At 46.1% G+C, this 19083-nt stretch overlaps 1 protein-coding gene across 2 annotated transcripts in view; it reads right to left on the bottom strand.

Moving 5' to 3' along the window:
• Positions 1-4092: 4092 nt before the first annotated feature.
• The window catches only part of MAP3K14 (mitogen-activated protein kinase kinase kinase 14), a 33495-nt gene continuing 18504 nt past the window's right edge, over positions 4093-19083 (bottom strand). For both annotated transcript variants that reach the window (XM_035135478.2, XM_060281084.1), the window contains 10 exons: positions 18458-18587; positions 17580-17711; positions 17027-17131; positions 14364-14527; positions 13126-13276; positions 11298-11606; positions 9250-9356; positions 7909-8053; positions 6573-6673; positions 4093-4957 (listed from right to left, as the gene is read on the bottom strand). In XM_035135478.2, the coding sequence (XP_034991369.2) occupies positions 4793-4957; positions 6573-6673; positions 7909-8053; positions 9250-9356; positions 11298-11606; positions 13126-13276; positions 14364-14527; positions 17027-17131; positions 17580-17711; positions 18458-18587 (1509 nt within the window). In that variant the 3' untranslated portion in view covers positions 4093-4792. The remainder of the gene's footprint in view (positions 4958-6572; positions 6674-7908; positions 8054-9249; positions 9357-11297; positions 11607-13125; positions 13277-14363; positions 14528-17026; positions 17132-17579; positions 17712-18457; positions 18588-19083) is intronic.

Genomic DNA, 19083 nt, shown 5'->3' with positions numbered 1-19083 from the left:
GTATACATTATTTTTATATATGGTTATGTGAATTGCATTTAATCCAAAGCGAGTTAACCATGAGAGCAAATAATAAATGTATTCTAAAGATGTGAATGGTGCCTGTGTTCAAGGAGAGTGCCAACAGCCTGCTGGAGGGCAAAGAACCTCCAATTTTTACGCCCTCCCCCCCCCCCCCCACCAAAGGCTGCCTCTGCTGCAAAGTCCGCTAAGAAATCAATTTCCCCACAGCAGTGGAATGCCCTTGCTTGCACCCCTTGTGATTGCGGATTCTCAGTGCAGTTGTACCTTGGAAGTCGAACGGGAATCGTTCCAGAAATCCGTTTGACTTCCAAAATGTTCAGAAACCAAAGCACAGCTTCTGGTTGGCTGCAGCAAGCTCCTGCAGCCATTCAGAAGCCCCATCGGACATTTGGGTTCCAAAGAATGTTTGCAAACTGGAACACTCACTTCCCAGTTTGCGGCATTTGGGAACCAAAATGTTTGGTTTGCAAGGTGTTCGGGATCCAAGGTACGACTTTATCTCCATCCAAAATTCAGGGCAGGGAGCAATGCAGGAGTGCCTAGATATACACATTTGGCTGAGGCTACCCACATTACAATCTTTTCTACCCCCAGTTTTTCAAATGTGAAATCTCTTCATGCACCTTTTTTGCCACATTGCAACACAACACAAAGAGTTAGTTATACATATTAGGTGCTAGAGAACGAACAATAGGGGGTGTCTATATCGTGCCCTGTTTTGTAGTCTTTCTAATGAAAATCCAGCTAATTAATTTAGCATGCTGGGTGGATTCAATGGATATTTTAATTTGGGGGGTGGGTGGGAGGGGAGGAATACACACAGACTTGCACATATATCATTTGTGACACTCGCCAGACACTGCATGGATAGGTAAGTTAAGTGGCAGCAGAACAGCTGCCGTCGTGTATCCCACTCTTGTTGAGAAACTTGGTGAAACAACTTGGCATGTGCTGGTTTGGGACACAGGGAATGGCTGGGACATGGGACCCACAAACCTGAGGCATTAAGACCAACCTCACTCCAAACCAAGAATTGCCCAAGAGCAGAGCAGCAATGCACAACACTGTTCAATAAAACAAAACTCCACAAAAGTCAGTTGCTGCCCCAAAAGGCACGGTAATTTCGCTTCATTTCCAACAACAGCAATACATACATTAAGTATCACAGTGTTCTGGAGCATCACAGAAAGGGAAAAGAAGGTAACAACAGATTTAGGCCACCGTTAGTATTGCATAGGTCTGGCAACTGGCAGAACCGACTTGAACCCAAAGAAAAGTGGGCATGTGCACATCTCGATAACTATTTTGTCCCACTGATGTCAACAGTCTGTGAGTGGAACTAACATTCCCTGCACTGGAGCCCTTAGATCTACAAAAACCAAAGAGTCTAGAGGAGTCTGCCTGCAATCATATCCCAGGACTTCTCCCACCCCTTCAAACTGAGGAACCCCCCACCCCACAAAAATACTTTAGTCTTTTCAAAATCAAGGGCAGACAAAGACTGCAGAGTCTTATTCTTGCAGAGCAAAACACAGCTATTCAGCTTGCAACAAAGTGCAGCCAGGCAGCCCTCTGACAAAAATGATCATTTCCTAAAGCAAACTTGCAGAGCAAGTGGAAAGGCTACATATGAAATGAATGAATGAAAGCAAGGCAAAGCACCAGTGCTTTCATACTACCGACTCTAGGCTTCCATGGTGCTGATTGTATATTGCTGAACTACAGCACTCAGAAGCTGTAGCACTGGAGGATGAAATATTTCCCAAAATATCTAGAGGGCCGCAAGTTCCCCACCTCTGCTCCAGGTCTTCCTGGACCATTCTGCAGTAAATGGTATAGACCAGAAGGACCATCGGTGGCTGTAAAGCACAGGGCTAGTGGAGACCACTAAGTGCACAGAGTGCCAATCTAAATGGGGAGCAAGAACACTTGCCTCTCAAAAAGCGGGTGGATAACCTGTCCTGTCTCCACTGTCCCTCTCTTTCAGCAGCTGCATGCAAGAACTGAGCAAGGCTTGTAGGATGTAGGTCTAATGTGCTGCAGAGAAGAACAATGGGACAAAGATATTACTATAGGTCAGGAGCTAGGAGTGTAGGCCTCCCTGCCCCAGTTTCCTTTTCTGAATGGTAAATTCCATGCCAACTGAAAACACACTCCTTTTGCCCAGCCTCTTTCCTTCTAAGCTAATGCAGTGCCTCTTCTACACACCAGGTGGCACCCGTACCAGTTCCATTCGTTTTCCTGCAAAAAATAACGCAGTAAACCTTGGTTTGCTGATTTTACTGCAGCCTTGATGGCAATTTATGCCTTTGTGCTGGCTGCCACGCACACCATGACAAAGGCTAGACTGAAACGATGTTGGCCTTTAAAGTGGCTTATTGTAAAATATTTCCTCTTGGCACGTGTACACCAAGGGAGGTTTGGGACAAGGAAGCTCTTCTAGGGGAGCAGGTGATTTGGAAAATGATGAAGATGCCCTTCCTTTTTAAAAACACACCTTCTTTTTCTACCCTACTTCAGAGAGTTTAAAAAGAGGCAGCTTCTTTGCCTGACAGTAGAATCAACCTAAATGGGATGGAATAACCTTAGCTCCGAAAGAAAAGAAAAAACCAAACCATTTTATGCAACCCAAGAATGGCCACAGCCGTCCCAGAATGGCTGCCTTCCAGTCTCCAATCCCTGTAGCGCCATGGCTGTGGTTGAGATTAGCCAGCCTTCATTTTGTAGGCGGCATTAATATTCCAGACAGGAAGCTCAGCAAGGAAGGGGGTTCAGATTCATAGCTTAGTAAGCTTCAGGCAAGGCTTTGTCATAGCAGGACATCCTTGAACCCAACAAGGAAAGAGGACATACCACTTCCCTCCTAATGAAGTTCCTCATCTAGTCACTTTCATTCATTTACCCACATCACTTGGCACAGAATAAAGCCACTCCAAATTCTACAAGGTCAACCGTGCCAATATGCACACATAATTTTTTATATATAAAAAAGACCATCTATATTGTACTGATTTGCCTACTTTATTTGAAGTTTACGTTTTGCCTAAAGCTCTTCTGGTAGTGTTTGGATTTCTAAGGCTGCAATCCTAGGTACACAGTTAGTTTGGGGGTAAATTCCCACTGACTGCAGTGGGGTTATTTCTGAGTAAGCATGCATAGCCCTGACTCTGATAAAAACACATGACAGTTTTCTCTATTTAGGACAGAAAAAGAAAAGAAAATGGAACCAAAACCTAAAACGCAAGGAGCTCCACTTGAAATGTCTGTCACTCTTCACCAATCACCAATGGGGGTTGTAGCTGAAAACATATCTATGAAGGGACGCATATCAGGCTCCCACAACTGGTGACCCACGAAACCAAAAAAAATAATCAAACTTCCTATTTCTTGCTGCCTGTCCAGGGGCTGCAAAAGTCTACACAGCAACTGTTTGGCTACGGTACATGTCTGCCAAGGTGTACTGGGTTTGGTGGGTTACAAAGAATACAGGCCCAGATTATATGAACAAACTGAGACACACTCGGGTGATTTCCCATCCCATCTCACATTTCTCCATGAGATGGAATGCAAGGCTGGTTGCACAGGAAACTCCCCTCAAACACCCCAAAAGGGGCACTTTGGTATATTGGATAAATTCAATGCCCGGACGTCTGCAAGAATCCCCCCCTCCCCCTGGAAATTTTAAGCTCACCAAAATTTGGCCAAGTAGCGATTCACCAAGCCAAACAGGGCTCAGGCACATTAAGGCCTTTGAGGTTTTTGGCCACACAAGGCAGGCAGCAAGAGCAGGTGCTCTTATCAAAGCACTGGTGAGCCGCCATAGGCACTGGATGGTGTGCATTCAAGGTTGGCTGGGGGGGGGGAGCTGGCTGTCCATTGCATAGCTAGGAAAATTGCCATACAACTGAAATTTAATATGATGAATCTTCCATCACAGATTTCTGAGCTTTCCCAGGAGGTGCAGCACGCTACCAGTTTCGCTGAGGAAGTTCCCAAGCGAATCAGGTACAGTGGTGCCTCGCTAGACGAATTTAATTCGTTCCACGGGTCTTTTCTTATAACGAAAAATTCGTCTAGCGAATCCCATAGGAATGCATTGAATCTTTTTTGAAATTTTTTTTTGCCCATAGGAACGCATTAATTGAATTTCAATGCATTCCTATGGGAAACCGCGATTCGCTAGACAAATTTTTCATAAAACGAATTCGTCTAGCAAGGCAACCTCCGCTTGAAAAATCCTTTCGTTAAGCGGAAATTTCGTTAAGCAGGGCATTCGTTAAGCGAGGCACCACTGTATGTGTTGCTTACTACATTCCTCCAAGCTGCTCAGGGCAACGTTTTTTGCACCACAACAAGCGTGCGGCATCAAATGAAGATGAGAAAGTGAGTTGGCCAGAGTGATCTGATGTGCTTTGTCTCCAATGAGGTTCCCCACCTCTAAGCCCATTGATGGGTTGGGGGAACTTTACTAAGCCCCACTGCGCAAATCAGAACTTCCCATTTTCCTTGGGATTGGTAGAAGGCGGTTGGGTTAAGAAATTGACCTCCCGCCCGCAACCCAGCAGATCAGATTCTTCCTAGTCTTCTAGGTCAGTTTCATAAACGCAGACACAATAATTCAGTTTTCTTCCTGCCACCCAGCCCATAAACCTGGCTGCACACAAGGGCTGGATGCAGTAAAGAAGCAGAGAGGAACCAAACCTATAACCTATAACATCTGGCTCCATGAGGGGCATCACAGGAGTGTAGTAGGGAGAGACAACATCCCTTAAGGCTTCTTCTCTAGTTGACCATGTTTGACCCTCCAGCTCCAGCCACAGCTGCTGTCGGGAGCAAGAGTGCACTGAAGTTCGATGCCCAAATCAGGGACCTCCATGTCGCAGCGGACAGGTTGGCCTTCCTTGGTGAAGAAACTGAAAGCAGAGGCCGGTATCTGTGAAAGCAGCACACACAAACAAACAAACAAACAAAGGTGAAGGGGCCCGACTCCACAACAGCTGCACATTTATTTCTAGTTGACAGAAGAAGAAGCAAAGTCACATCACATGCATTTAAAGGGGGAATGGGCAAAAAATTCATTGCATGCGTATTTCTGGGGCCACAGCAGAGTTCAATAAGAGCAAAGTGGCCATGTTGATTATTTTTCTTTCTCGAGACAATGGAGTGTGCCTCCAGGGGTGGAGCCAGACCACTGCGCTAGCAGCACTGAAGCAACCTCCCTGGGGTGGAAGCCTGGGCAGTGTGTATGCAGGTCCTGGGTTGCTGATGACAAAACGCCCCTTCTCAGCCTGTCTGGCACCAGCTGGGCTGCAGGAGTTGCTGGAAGGAGGCGTACAAAGTGCCATCCAACCGTCTTAGGGACTCCACTCTGAATTTGTGCAGGGTTTAATCCTTAGCCCTTTCTTCTCCAGAATATATATTGCAAGGCAGAGAAGGATTAAGATGACATTCCAAAATACAGTGGTACCTTGGTTCTGAAATGCCTTGGTACTCAAATGCCGAAAACCTGGAAGTGTTCCGGTTTTCGAACGTTTTTCGGAAGCCGAACATTAGATGCAGCTTTTGGCTATTGTTTCCGGGGCACCTGCACCAATCAGAAGCTGCGCCATGGTTTTCGAACATTTTGGAAGTCAAACAGACTTCCGGAATGGATCAGGTTTGGCGCTTTTGTTTTTGCGTTTTTGTTTTTGAGGTTAATTTGATTTTGTGACTGTGTGAAACCCAGTTCAGCTACTGATTGACTGCGGAAATGGATAAAAGCCCCCCATCCATACAATGATTATCATCAGCACAGGCAAGAAAAAAAATAATTTTAATTTTTATCATCTACAATACTGTCTTATTCATTTTATAGTGCAGTACATTTGCTTTCATTTTATAATAAATAATCATCATCATCATCTCTCTACGAGAAGCCAAGTTACAGGGAACCAGGCAGAGGGCCTTCTCGGTAGTGGCACCCGCCCTGTGGAATGCCCTCCCACCAGAGGTCAAAGAGAACAACAATTACCAGACCTTTAGAAGGCATCTCAAGGCAGACCTGTTAAGGGAAGCTTTTAATGTTTGATGGATTTCTGTATTTTAATGTTTTGTTGGAAGCCGCCCAGAGTGGCTGGGGGAACCCGGCCAGATGGGCGGGGTATAAATAATATATATATATATATTTATACATACATACATACATACATACATACATACATACATACATACATACATACATACCCTGCCCATCTGGCTGGGTTTCCCCAGCCACTCTGGGCAGCTACCAACAGAATATTAAAATACAATAATTTATGGATCAATGGTCTTGTTAGATAGTAAAATTCATGTTAAATTGCTGTTTGAGGGGGTTGTTTTTAACAGTCTGGAGCGGATTAATCCGTTTTGCATAACTTTATATGGGAAAGCACACCTTGGTTTTGGAACGTGTTGGTTTTGAAACGGACTTCCGGAACGGATTAAGCTTGAGGACTAAGGTACCACTGTAGCCCCATTTTGCAGTACTTTGCACCCCCAAAAGGAGAGAAGTCCACCAGGGCAGAACTCACCTGGCTGCTGATTCCAATGGCTACATCTCCCACCTTGGCGCCACGAAACTCTCGGATGTGGAGACTCTCCCCGCTGAGCAAGCCGATCTCGATTTTTACTCCTGGAAGGCAGAAATAGAGAGCTAAGCATTTACTTGCCACCTGAAGATAGCATTCTATACATCTGACAAAGCAGCTTCTAGTCCATTAAAATTCATGTCAAATAAATCTATCAGGATGCTTCCCGGCTGTCACTATTTTCAGGTGGGATTTGCTCACCTACTGGCAGATTGGAAGGGCCCCGCACAACCAACTCACTTTCCCAAACGATCAGACTTCTTTGTGATAAAGAGAGCAATAGCAAAATGCAAGGTAGCCTTTACAAAAACTTATGGAATATGCAGAAACGGCGAAGCTTACCGGAAAAATAAGAAATCAAGGTAACAAACTTTTTATAAAAGAATGGAAATGGCTTATGGAATATTTACAAATAAACTGAAAACAGGCAAGAACATTGGCAGGATTATTGTAATAACCTGCCTTTTTTATAAGAGTATATATTTAAAGTACATAAACAAACGAGTATGTTAAGTTCATTTGGAATATGCAGAAAATATAAAAAAATAAATTTAAGGAACCGCAGAATGAGGGGGAAGGAAGTGTCAAAATGATCGTAAAATTACTGAAATTGAAAATCATAAAAAAGAGAAATACAAGGCAGCCAACTATATCCTGGTATTTGATGTAAAACGAATTTTGCTCCCAATTCTAGTGTTTATTAGTTTATTAGTAATGATTTCACAGTCTAATGAGCAATTAGTAATTCATGTGCCAATGAAACACCACAAAATGGAACGGTTTAACACAGGGGTCAGCAACCTTTTTCACCCGTGGGCCGGTCCACCGTCCCTCAGATCATGGGGTGGGCCGGACTATACTTTGAAAAAATAATAATGAACCTATGCCCCACAAATTACCCAGAGATGCATTTTAAATAAAAGCACACATTCTACTCTTGTAAAAACACCAGGCAGGCCCCACAAATAATAATAATAATAATTATTTATTATTTATACCCCGCCCATCTGGCCGGGTTCCCCCAGCCACTCTGGGCGGCAAATAACCCAGAGATGCATGTTAAATAAAAGGACACATTCTACTCATGTAAAAATACGCTGATTCCCAGACTGTCCACAGGCCGGATTTAGAAGGCGATTGGGCTGCATCCGGCCCACGGGCCTTAGGTTGCCTATCCCTGGTTTAACACAATACAGTAGTGCCTTCGACAAGCAAATGCAGAAGAAGCCATTGGGCCTCTGGCTTGCATACTACCTTACGGGCCAAGAACAGAACCTACCATCAAAGTAGGTGGGCATATCCGTATGCCTGCTGAGATGCAGCCAGCTGTTCCAGCTGTTGCTCTGCACATCTGTTTGGCTGCTCCAAGAACACACTCCAGAACTCATGGTTTCCTTCAGGCTCTGAGATGTTTTCAATGAGTCCTAGAGAAACAGAAAGCGATGGCAATGTCATTCTTCCGCAGGCACACCAATTGGCTGCTGGGTCTAGTTTCCAATGCCTCACAGTATGAGGGTCACTTCAGGTAGTCCCACCCCCACCCCCACCCCAGGCATGTGCAAAGGACTGGAAACCAGGACAAGACAAAATGTGATGGAGAGGACAAGATTGAGGCTGAAAGGAGACTGTTTGAAAAGCAAGAACCTGCCATTAAAACAGCAGTTCCATGTCCCCTTCTCCAGTCAAGATAATAATGCTTGCATGCGTCACGGGACACCATCATGCTTTTGAGTTTCCCCTGTGCAGCACAGCCAAGGTAAAGGAGAAAGAATGTAGGGACTGGGAGTGTGATATCATATTGCTAAATATCAATGAGAAATGGTGTAGACTTAGGGCTGATTCTGTTTGATGGCAGATGTGCACCTTCTATAATAATTAGTACAGAGTTGAAACAACCTGGATATCCTTGCTGGGGTAGATAGAGATGGGAAGGCCTGGGGGGAAACTGGAAAAGGGGGGGGGGTCCAGCTTTTTTCCCAAATGGCAAAAAACCCTGGTTTCCCCCCAATTTTTTCCCCAGACCTTCCCATCTCTAGGTAGGCAGGCCACACAACAGCCTGTCAAAAAGCAGCTCAAAGCATGACTGCAACAAGGAACATTAAGCAGAAGACACACACTAAAAGGTTTTCACAGCTCAGAGGCAGGAGATGCTTCTGGGACCAAATCAGGTAATTGGCACAATGCAAGGAAAAAAGTAAAGGTAAAGGATCCCTGCATGGTTAAGTCCAGTCAAAGGTGACTATGGGGTGCGGCTCTCGCTTTCAGGCCGAGGGAGCCGGCTTTTGTCCACAGACAGCTTTCCGGGTCATGTGGCCAGCAGGACTAAACTGCTTCTGGTGCAACGGAACACTCTGACTGAAACCAACGTGCATGGAAACACTGTTTACCTTCCCGCCGCAGCGGTACCTATTTATCTACTTGCACCGGTGTGCTTTCAAACCTCTAGGTTGGCAGCAGCTGGGACAGAGCAACAGGAGCTCACTCCGTCGCGGGGATTCCAACTGCCGACCTTCTGATGGGCAAGCCCAAGATGTTCAGTGGTTTCGACCACAGTGCCACCCGCATCCCGGCACAATGCAAGCAGCCCATGGCTCCCTCCTGCTTGTCCTCATGTACTTGCCTTCTCACTGGTGTCTGACGGAAGACCACTGTCCAGGCTGAGGCACAACAGCATCTGCTCCTGCTCCTCCAGAGAGAAGGGCTGAGACAGGCTGTTTCGAATCAGCTCTGTGGGAAAGGAAACAGGCTACAATGAAAACAGAGCCCAAAAGATCATCCCCCAACCACCCCTGGCCCTCAGCAAGTTCCAGATTCGCCCCCCGCCTGTGACAAGTGGGGTCGTGCTATGCAGTTCTGCCCCCCCCCCTTTCAGAGAACTACATTTGACTAATTTTGGAACACATTTGCCAAGCAATCAATGCAGTTTTAAACAAATCCCGTGCTTATTTTTATCCCCATTTAACTCTCTAACCCCCCACTCTCTTCAGCACAGCCTTTCTCATTTCAAATGCTCCATAAAAGCTCCTCCTGCTAATGAGTATCTCGCTCTGTCAGCCCGTTTGGTGTTTCCTCGTTTACACAGCGCCTCCCCAATAAGCCTGCATTGAAAGACCCGAGCAAGGCTCTCAATAAATAAAATCAACGTGTTATAGTGACAACTGGCAGCTCCTAACATGAGCTGCACTGAGCTACCGGTAGGAATCAAAGTCCAGATATAAGGCCGTCTGAAGGGGAAATGGTGGGTGGAGGAAGGGTTCAGCAACCCCTCCCCACAGCGCTTCTCTGCTTAAAACTGCAGCCTCACCATGCTGCATTTCACAGTGGCTTGGCACCACTTATGTTAGGAGACATCAGCCTACGGTCATAACAGATACTTCAACCACGAACCAGATGGTTCTTATGTGCAAGGACTGAGTCCACAAAGTTCAAATCATGAAAAAAAATTGCTTGTTTTAAAACAGACATAGGCATATTCTGGCCCTCCAGATGTTTGGGACTACAATTCCCATCATCCTTGACCACTGGTCCTGTTAGCTAGGGATGATGGGAATTGTAGTCCCAAACATCTGGAGGGCCAGAATATGCCTATGTCTGTTTTAACACAACAACAGCAGCATATTCTGTTTCCTTCATGGAAGCCTATTCAGTGTTCTTTTTCATATACAGTGGTACCTTGGAAGTCGAACGGAATCTGTTCTGGAAGTCCGTTTGACTTCCAAAAGATTCGGAAAACAAAGCAGGAAGCTCCTGCAACCAATCAGAAGCCGCGTTGGACGTTCATGTTTCAAAGAACATTCGCAAACCGGAACACTCACTTCCGGGTTTGCGGCGCTTGGGAGCTTAAACATTCGACTCTCAAGGTGTTTGGGAACCAAGGTGCGACTGTATATATTTTAAAAATCATGATAGGATTTATTCTACATGGATTTGAAAGAAGACTCAATACACTGTGAGGCTCCATAAAGGTACAAAGAAAGACAAGAACAATGATCCCAGCAATATAAAAAAGGCACTGTGGAAATCAGCTATACCAGTTGCAAATCGTCCTAAACCCAAAATGCCAATGAATGAGTCACGGCAGGTTGGGCTGAACTAAATCAAGAATGCAATGAAAATGACATTGGGCATAAAGAGCAGCTGGAGAAGTGCAGATAACACTTCTACTACCTGAACCAAGATGAGGAAGGAACCCTATCCTTCTGAAAAACCCTCGCCCCCGCTTCAATAAAATTTAGCAATGTGCAATTGACAAGATATTGGAATTCAACAAAGATTCCCTTTTCAATACCTGCATTAAGCCAAAAGGAGCCCAATTTATCGTTTTAACCTTGAAAATGGAGATATTCAGTGTTCTGAGATGGTTTGTTCTTTTAAATTGCTATGTCCCATCGTATCCATGCTACCTTCTATTCTGCTACAACCACCCGGGCACAAGATACATTGGCGCCGTGCGTAGATGTAATTCCACCCCCCTTTTTATCTTTTAAGCACACACCCCTTCCTTGCCTGGCCCTCCAACCAACCAATAGGAAGCAGGTAGTCCTGCCCCATACGTACAATCCTTCAACTCTGGGGGAGCAGAGCTGCACACAAAGAGACTTGAGAGTAAGACGACAAATAAAGGCACATTTCCAGAGAGAAAGATGAGAAGCGCAGTTCGCTCATTACCAAACTCCAGCTGCTGAAGCTCAAGTTCAAAGGATGTGGTTCTCCAGTCTGTCAAACTGCCCCTCTTGGCGTTGAGAGGAGACGGGAAGCAGGGCTGCAGAGAGTCGCACGGCTGCATTAGTTCCTTGCACGTGCTCAGAGGGATGAACTGCGCCTTCTCGGCCAGACCCTGGCGGGGAAGTGGGGGGGTGTGGCTTTCGGGAGGCTCTGGGATTGGCAGCGGTGGGTCTGGGAGACTAGGCTCTGGTGCCAACTGTAGGCTTCGGGGTTGTCTGTATTCTCCTCTCCAGGGGCTCCTCAGGCCTCCCACTGCAAAGCGAAGGGGAAATGTTAGGTCAGAAGAGCACTTGCTGGAGGGGAAACACCCAGGAGGTTTCGTTTCTTTTCAATCCCAGGTGACTGCCATTAAGTGAAGAAAAAGGATGCATTGATGGGATGATCATTTAAAGCTTTATCCAGCGGCAGGGTGTGGGTGGGTGTCCTCAAGTCTGAGGGCCAAATGAGGCCCCCAGATTTCTCTGCCTGGCCCCTGGAACTCTCCCCAGGCCACACCCTGCCCTGGTCCTGTTTCACCCCCAAGTGTTTTTTTCCCTAGCTGCAATTTGTCCTTGACATCTGGGGACTCTGGCTTGTCCGGATGGAGGTGTGTTTGTGTTTAGAAGTTAGCCTATAGCAGAAAGGCAAGATTTACATCCACAGCTCTTCCCACCTTTGCCTCTGGCCTCACCTGCCACACGCAGTGTGTTAAAGCAAACAGGTTACAAACGCCTGGAATTTCTGTGGCTAAATTATACCTGCTGTAGCTGCCGTACCTGGCCAAAGGCAGTCTTTTTAACCTGCCTCAAAACAGCAGCCTTCCTGTTCGCTACACCACCGAAAGTCCAAGTTGTAAAAGTTGCCTGTGATGCGTTACGGCAGGGAGCAGCATTTTGAAAATAAAAGGCATACTCCCTGCTGTCTGGTGGGAATGCGCAAAACAAGGGTTGCAGAATTGGACCCAGTATGCTTGACGTACGGAACACCATCAGCTGTGGATTCAAAATTTAAGGACAGTCAAAAACCCAAGTGTTATGTGATTGATGGGGGACACCCACCCTCACTTGCAGATGATGTCAGCCTCTCCTGGTATGTCCCACGGAGGACCTTACGGTCTGCAAATAACAACACCCTGAAAATTCTGGGCCCCAGGGAGATTAGACTGGCCTCGACCAGAGCCAGGGCCTTTTCAGCCATGGACCTGGCCTGGTGGAACGCGCTCTCACGTGAGACCAGGGCCCTGCGAGATTTGACCTCCTTCTGCAGGGCCTGCAAGACGGAGCTGTTCCACCAGGCCTTTGGTCAGGGTTCAGTCTCTTTGTATAAGAACAAGCACAAAGAAGGTTTACCAGCCCGCTCACAGGTCCTTATAATATTAGTGGAAACTGTTGGTCCTGGCGAGTATTAACTGCTTTCAATTTTAACCTGAGGATTGTCATTTGTCCAGTTTTAACTTTAATTTATTTGGGATGCATTTTAATCGATTGTTTGCTTGTTTTTATGCATATCGTATTATTTATATGATGTTAGCCGCTCTGAGCCCAATTCTGGCCAGGGAGGGCGGGGTACAAATCTAAATTATTATTACTATTATCATTCTAACTCCCAGCACAAGAACCGGATCTGCCTAGCGCCAACATCCAAGCAGTCCTATTAAAGCCAATGCAGCAAGCATTTGGCGGCAGCAGCAGCAAATAAAGCACATCGCATGCCGCAAGCAGCTTTTTGTCGCAACCAAGGTGTTGGGCTCTGGTAATCTGCCACTTGTTTAACAGCTGTAGGAAATCCTCACCCTTTTCAAGGGCCGCACAGGCTTTCACCCTCAGCTCCGCTGCAGAGGCCCGTCGGGCCGGATCCTTCTCAAGTCCCGCCTTGATGAGATGGGCGGTGGATGGGTGGCAGGAGGGTGGGATTTCTCTCAACGGAGGCGGCTCTTTGGCTATCTACAATACAGAAAATGTGGGAAAACGTTAGGTGTCAGAAACGACAATGTCTACCAGAGGAGAAGGAGGCAGGTCTGTTAGTTGGGACAGGTCATCCAAGGTGTTATGATCCTAAAGAGCAGGCATGTCAAACCTGCGGCCCTCCAGATGTTTTGGACTACAATTCCCATCTTCTCCAACCACTGGTCCTGCTAGCTAGGGATCATGGGAGTTGTAGGCCAAAACATCTGGAGGGCCGCAGGTTTGACATGCCTGCTAAAGAGTTTTGTTTTGTTTTTAAATAAAAGATGATGTACCGTTGGTTTATTACGCCTGAGAAACTATTTGGAATGTATAAATGTATTTCAAATGTTTGCTGGAAGTGCCAAGAACACAAAGGGACATTTTGCCATGCTGTGGTGGACATGTAAAAAGGCTAAAAAATATTGGATACAAATACATATGCTGACACAGTCAAACCTCGCTTGCCGAATGTAATCTGTTCTGGAAGCCTGATCGGCTTCCGAAATGTTCAACAACTGAGGCGCGGCTTCCGATTGGCTGCGTCGTACGTTAGGCTTCAGAAAAACGTTCGGAAACAGGAACACTTACTTCCGAGTTTTCAGAAGCAAAAAGGTTCCGAAACAGAGGCGTTTGGCAACCGAGGTTGGACTGTACAGCAGATTTTAAAGGTTTATATTAACTGTAAGCCAGAACTCTTTATTTTAGGGTCAATGGACACATCTGGAAAAGGACTATGGAAGATTACTCCAATATATTACAGTCGTGAGACTGTTATATGCACAAAGATGGAAAGATACAGACCTACCCACTATAGAGGAACGGAGGATAAAACTATAGCATCACAGGGAGACTGCAGAGAAGCGGAAGAAACCGTTTGCCACCACCATTGATGGACCCGGGAGGTCCTTCAAGGAAAGGCACTGCTCACCTCTCCAAAGTGTTTTCCTTTATTATTTATCCATCAATCCCTCTTCCTCTCCACACACCATACCTGAAGATGGAAGGGAGTTCGTCCTTCCAAATGCCAATGTGCCCCGACTAAATCAGGCCAGCCCACCTGCGCGTCTGCGAAAATGCAACTTACCTTGAGGCACAGGGGGTGGTTGTAGTACTGGGTCCAAGGGTGGCATCCGTTCAAGAGATGCAGCATCATGCAGCAGCTGCTCCAAACGTCTGCCTTGGAGTCGCAGCGCTTCCCCATCACCACCTCGGGGGCCAGGTGGGTCTCTGTACCAGGAACATAATCCCCTGGAAATGCAATGGAGGAGATCTGCTCTCAAAGGTCTTGTGCAGTAGCAGCCCATGCACAGGCGGTTCTTAAAGGGGAAAGGGTAGCAGTTGGGACCCAAACAAGAGACCTGGGGTAGTATAGCAGACTTGAAGCTGGCCTTAAACTCCCTGTTTGTGGCATGCTCTCCCCAGAGAAGCTCGCCTGGTGCTTCATTATCCACCTTTAGGCGCCAGGCAAAAACATTCCTCTTTAACCAGGCATCCAATGCCCTTTTAAAATGTATTGGGTTGTTTTAGTTTTAGTTTTGGTTATGTGTTTTGTGTTTTTATATTGTGATTTTATCCTGTGAACCGCCCTGAGACCTGCAGGTATAGGGCGGTATATATTATTGTTATTATTATTATTATTATTATTATTATTATTATTATGCGACAACAGTGGGTGGAGGACCTGGGTGAAAATCTCTGCTCAGTTATTAAACACTGGCGGGCCTTGGCCAAATCACAATATCTTGGCCTAATCTACCTGGCAGGGATGTTGCAAGGATACAGATATTTGTGTGTAATCAGGATTGCATGATCTTAGATAGATAGACAGCCAGATATAGATATAGATATAGATGATATAGATATAGATATAGATATAGATACAGTGGTACCTCGCAAGACGAATGCCTCGCGCAACGAAAAACTAGCAAGACGAAAGGGGTTCGCGATTTTTTTGGTGACTCGCAAGACAAATTTTTCTATGGCTGTGCTTCGCAAGATGAATTTTTTTGCAATCCCCCCCCCATTCCTATGGGAAACCGTGCTTTGCAAGACGAAATTATCGCTATACGAAACAACTCGCAGAACAAATTAATTTTGTCTTGCGAGGCATCATTGTATGTCATTGATATCTTAAGGATGTAAAATGAGTTTTTAAAATTGTAAAATAGAAAATTTAATAAAATTATTTTTATCAATTTTATTAAATTTTCTATTTAATGTAGATGTAAAATGAGTTTTTAAAATTGTAAAATAGAAAATTTAATAAAATTGATAAAAATAATTTTATTAAATTTTCTATTTTACAATTTTAAATACTCATTTTACATCCTTAAGATATCAATGACTTCCCTTCTTCTCTTTCCATGGTTCATTTTACATACCATAAATTCCTGCATATTTTACAAAAACTGTACCTTTCAGTATTCCATTACTGCATCCATCAAAACATATTTACACTGTTGAATTTATCTTTATGCTGCCAGCATTTTCAGCTGTATACAATTATTTCCCATATATTCAATCAATGTTTTCCAGTCTTCTTTAAACATATGTTCTTCTTGTTCTCTTATTCTGTATGTTAAGTCTGCAAGTTGTGCATATTCTGTCAAACTTAAGTTGCCATTCTTTTTTGGTTGGGACCTCGCTCGTTTTCCATTTTGGGGGCCAGGATTGCATGGTCTCCACCAGCAGGACATAGCTGACTTCCCATGGTAAACACAAGGCTGTCAAGAGTTTATGTGTCTCTAAGTTAGTTATATATAGCCCCTTTGTGACTGGCAACCCCAGCACTCTCAAAATCTGAAAAGTGCCCATTAGTCCAAAAAAGTTGGTGACCCATAGTCTCCTGCGTAGGACCTAACACTGGATCCCACCCCTACTTTATTGGTTCTCTGCTTTATAATAAGATAGGGCATAGAAGACACTTTGAACATTCAAAACAACAACAACACATAAATGCTAAGCGTTATTGCTTTGTTTCATTTTAAGAAAAGCCATTATCTAGTCCAGGGTCCCCAAACTAAGGCCCGGGGGCCAGATGCGGCCCAATCGCCTTCTAAATCCGGCCCGCGGACAGTCCAAGGAATCAGCATGTTTTTACATGAGTAGAATGTGTCCTTTTATTTAAAATGCATCTCTGGGTTATTTGTGGGGCATAGGAATTCGTTCATTTTTTCCCTCCAAAATATAGTCCGGCCCCCCACAAGGTCTGAGGGACAGTGGACCGGCCCCCTGCTGAAAAAGTTTGCTGACCCCTGTTTAGTGCTTATGTTCAGATGGATATGTTTCAAATGACTGCTTCTGAAATCTCAGAAGCCAGAGGGATGACTGAGGAAGATCTTCAGTGCTTGGGAGGTGGGCCTTCAATGCCCTTGCCCTTTTGGGGCTAGCAAAACCAAAATAAAACTATGCAGAAAAAACTCAATTTGCGTAATTTATACAAGCTACGAACTCCTAGCTTTCTTGGAGCAGAATACAGACCCCCCTGGGCACAGAAATTTACCTATTCGGCATGGATTGCACATTAGCCCAATTGATGCCTAAATATAACGCCAGGGGAAGTAGAGGGGGATGCAGAGGCCGGATGATGGCATATCTCACACGGGACTGGCAGCGGGCAGAGCGGGCACCCCTCCATGATTTTTATTACAAGGCAGGCTAAGGGCATTTAACTGAAAACATGCAAAGCAGTCTAAACATAGGCTCAGGGCATATCATCGACCTTTTGCTGAACTGACTGTAACTCACCTGTCATCAAATACTTCCCCATGCCATCCGGGTGAAGGTGAGCTGCATGACCAAAGTCGCAGAGGACAGCGTGGCTTCTGTCGCCGGACAAAAGGATGTTGTCAGCTGGCAAGGAAAAGGTCGCAATGGTTTGCCTGCCATCGAGATCCAGGCACGTCCCAACGGCAAGCAGGATCCAAGCTTTGAGCAACGACAAAGCCCGGTTCTTTTTTCAGATCAGAAACCCGTGTCTCACCCGTGCTGCTTTGGAGCAGGAGCGGAAGCTCTCAGGGCTGGCTCTTCCTCCGCACGACCTTCCACGGCGGCAGAAACTAGTGCCGCTGGAAGAAGGCTAAGCATGAAATCCTTCTCCTCAACGTGTCGTTTGCGGGGCGGAGAATTCTTATCAACCTTGTCAGAAATGGCAAAGCGAACGGCAGGTGGGCAACCTCAGCGAGAACCGTGTCAAAACACTGCTCTCCACCCTCTCAAGAGCTGCAAGAGAGCCAATCCACTGGGGGGGGGAGGCAAGCTCTCTGCTACCCAGAAGCCAGTTCACCAACAAGGTACGTACCTTTCACATCTCCGTGGAGAATGCTGTGAGCATGAAGGTACTCCAAGCCTTCCAGCGCTTGGCCTAGATAATCAAGAGCTCGGTCCTCCGGCAGGTAACCGCGTTGCTTCAGGAGCTGACCAAGGGACCCACCTGCAAGGAAGAATTGCTGTTATTTTATTTATTCCCTCTGTATCCCACTTTTTCCTCTAAAAAGTGGTGCACTGTCAGGCTTCAAGGAATCCAATCCTCTCCCCCACAGCAGGCTGCCAGTAATAGACAAGAAGCTCTTACCAAGTCTTTTATTCAATATTCACATAGAGAGGCTTAGAAATGCTGCCTCTAGGAGTAACGGTGTTGCTCCGAGTGTAAACCCCCCCCAAAAAAAATCTTTCTCATTACACGTCATCCCTATGGTGGCTGATCTGTACCTTCTGCCTCTGCGCTCTCTGCTCTCCTACTTTCAATGCCCGCCGGGTTCTGGGAGAAGGGGAGTCTGGAATGCTTTCTAAAGATACTGAGTCCGTCAGCTGTCACCCCGCCCCCCTGCTGCTGCTGCTTCTTCCTGCTCCCCTCTCATTATTTCCCAGGTTTTCCCCTCATGTGCCTCTAAGTTATGACCTCCAAACCACTGTTGTAAATCTATACTGTCCTCCTCTTCTCTGGAAGGACCAGGCTGTGGAGGTAGTTCCCACCATTCCTCCTCTGTCCAGTCCCTGACACGCACATGGTCATGGCGGAACTCGCCAGATGAAACATAACCTTGCTTAGCCACTCTGCTGGCCCCCCAAATTATTTCCATGCCAGATCTCATTACTTTGCCCATGCAGTAAGCTGCAAATTGCTGCTGCTGCTGCTGCTCACACGGGGCTCCCTTTCTCTTGTCCTTGAACACCTACCTTCCATTAGCTTCATGAAGAGAGTAATCCACAGGCCCTCCTTCACTGCTCCGTATAATGGGAGGACTTTGGCATGCACCCCTTCAGTGCACGGCATCAACTCCTCTGCACGGAAGTGTTCGACCCGCACCTGGATTGAAGAGAGCAAGATGGCAGGAGGGTTCACTCTATGTACAGTAGTATCTTGGTTCTCAAATGCCTTTGTACTCGAACTTATCGGTTCCCAAACACTGTAAACTTGGAAGTAAGTGTTATGGTTTGCAAACGTTTTTCAGAAGCTGAACATCCGACGCAGCTTCCGCTTGAGTGCAGGAAGCTCCTGCAGCCAATCAGAAGCCACGCCTTGGTTTTCGAACGGTTTTGGGAGTCAAACGTACCCCCCCAAACGGATTACGTTCAAGAACCATGGTACCACTGTAATTAGAAAACAACGGTGTCCACCTCTGGGGGTGGAGAGCTGGAAAGGCTTACTGAGGCCTAAAAGTGTGTGTGTTGGTGGTGGAGGTGGCCGAGAAGCTGGTTAAGGGAGAGTCAGGTTGGCAGAAGGAAGCAGGCCGCAGGTGACAAGGGACTGAAATGCGGAACTTGAGGAAACAGCTGCCAGGGGAGGCCTGGAGACAGGGAAA

Source organism: Zootoca vivipara, chromosome 13 (assembly GCF_963506605.1).
Source record: "Zootoca vivipara chromosome 13, rZooViv1.1, whole genome shotgun sequence".
In the NCBI taxonomy this organism is placed as follows: Eukaryota; Metazoa; Chordata; class Lepidosauria; order Squamata; family Lacertidae; genus Zootoca; species Zootoca vivipara.
This window is presented reverse-complemented; position numbering and strand designations above follow the sequence as displayed.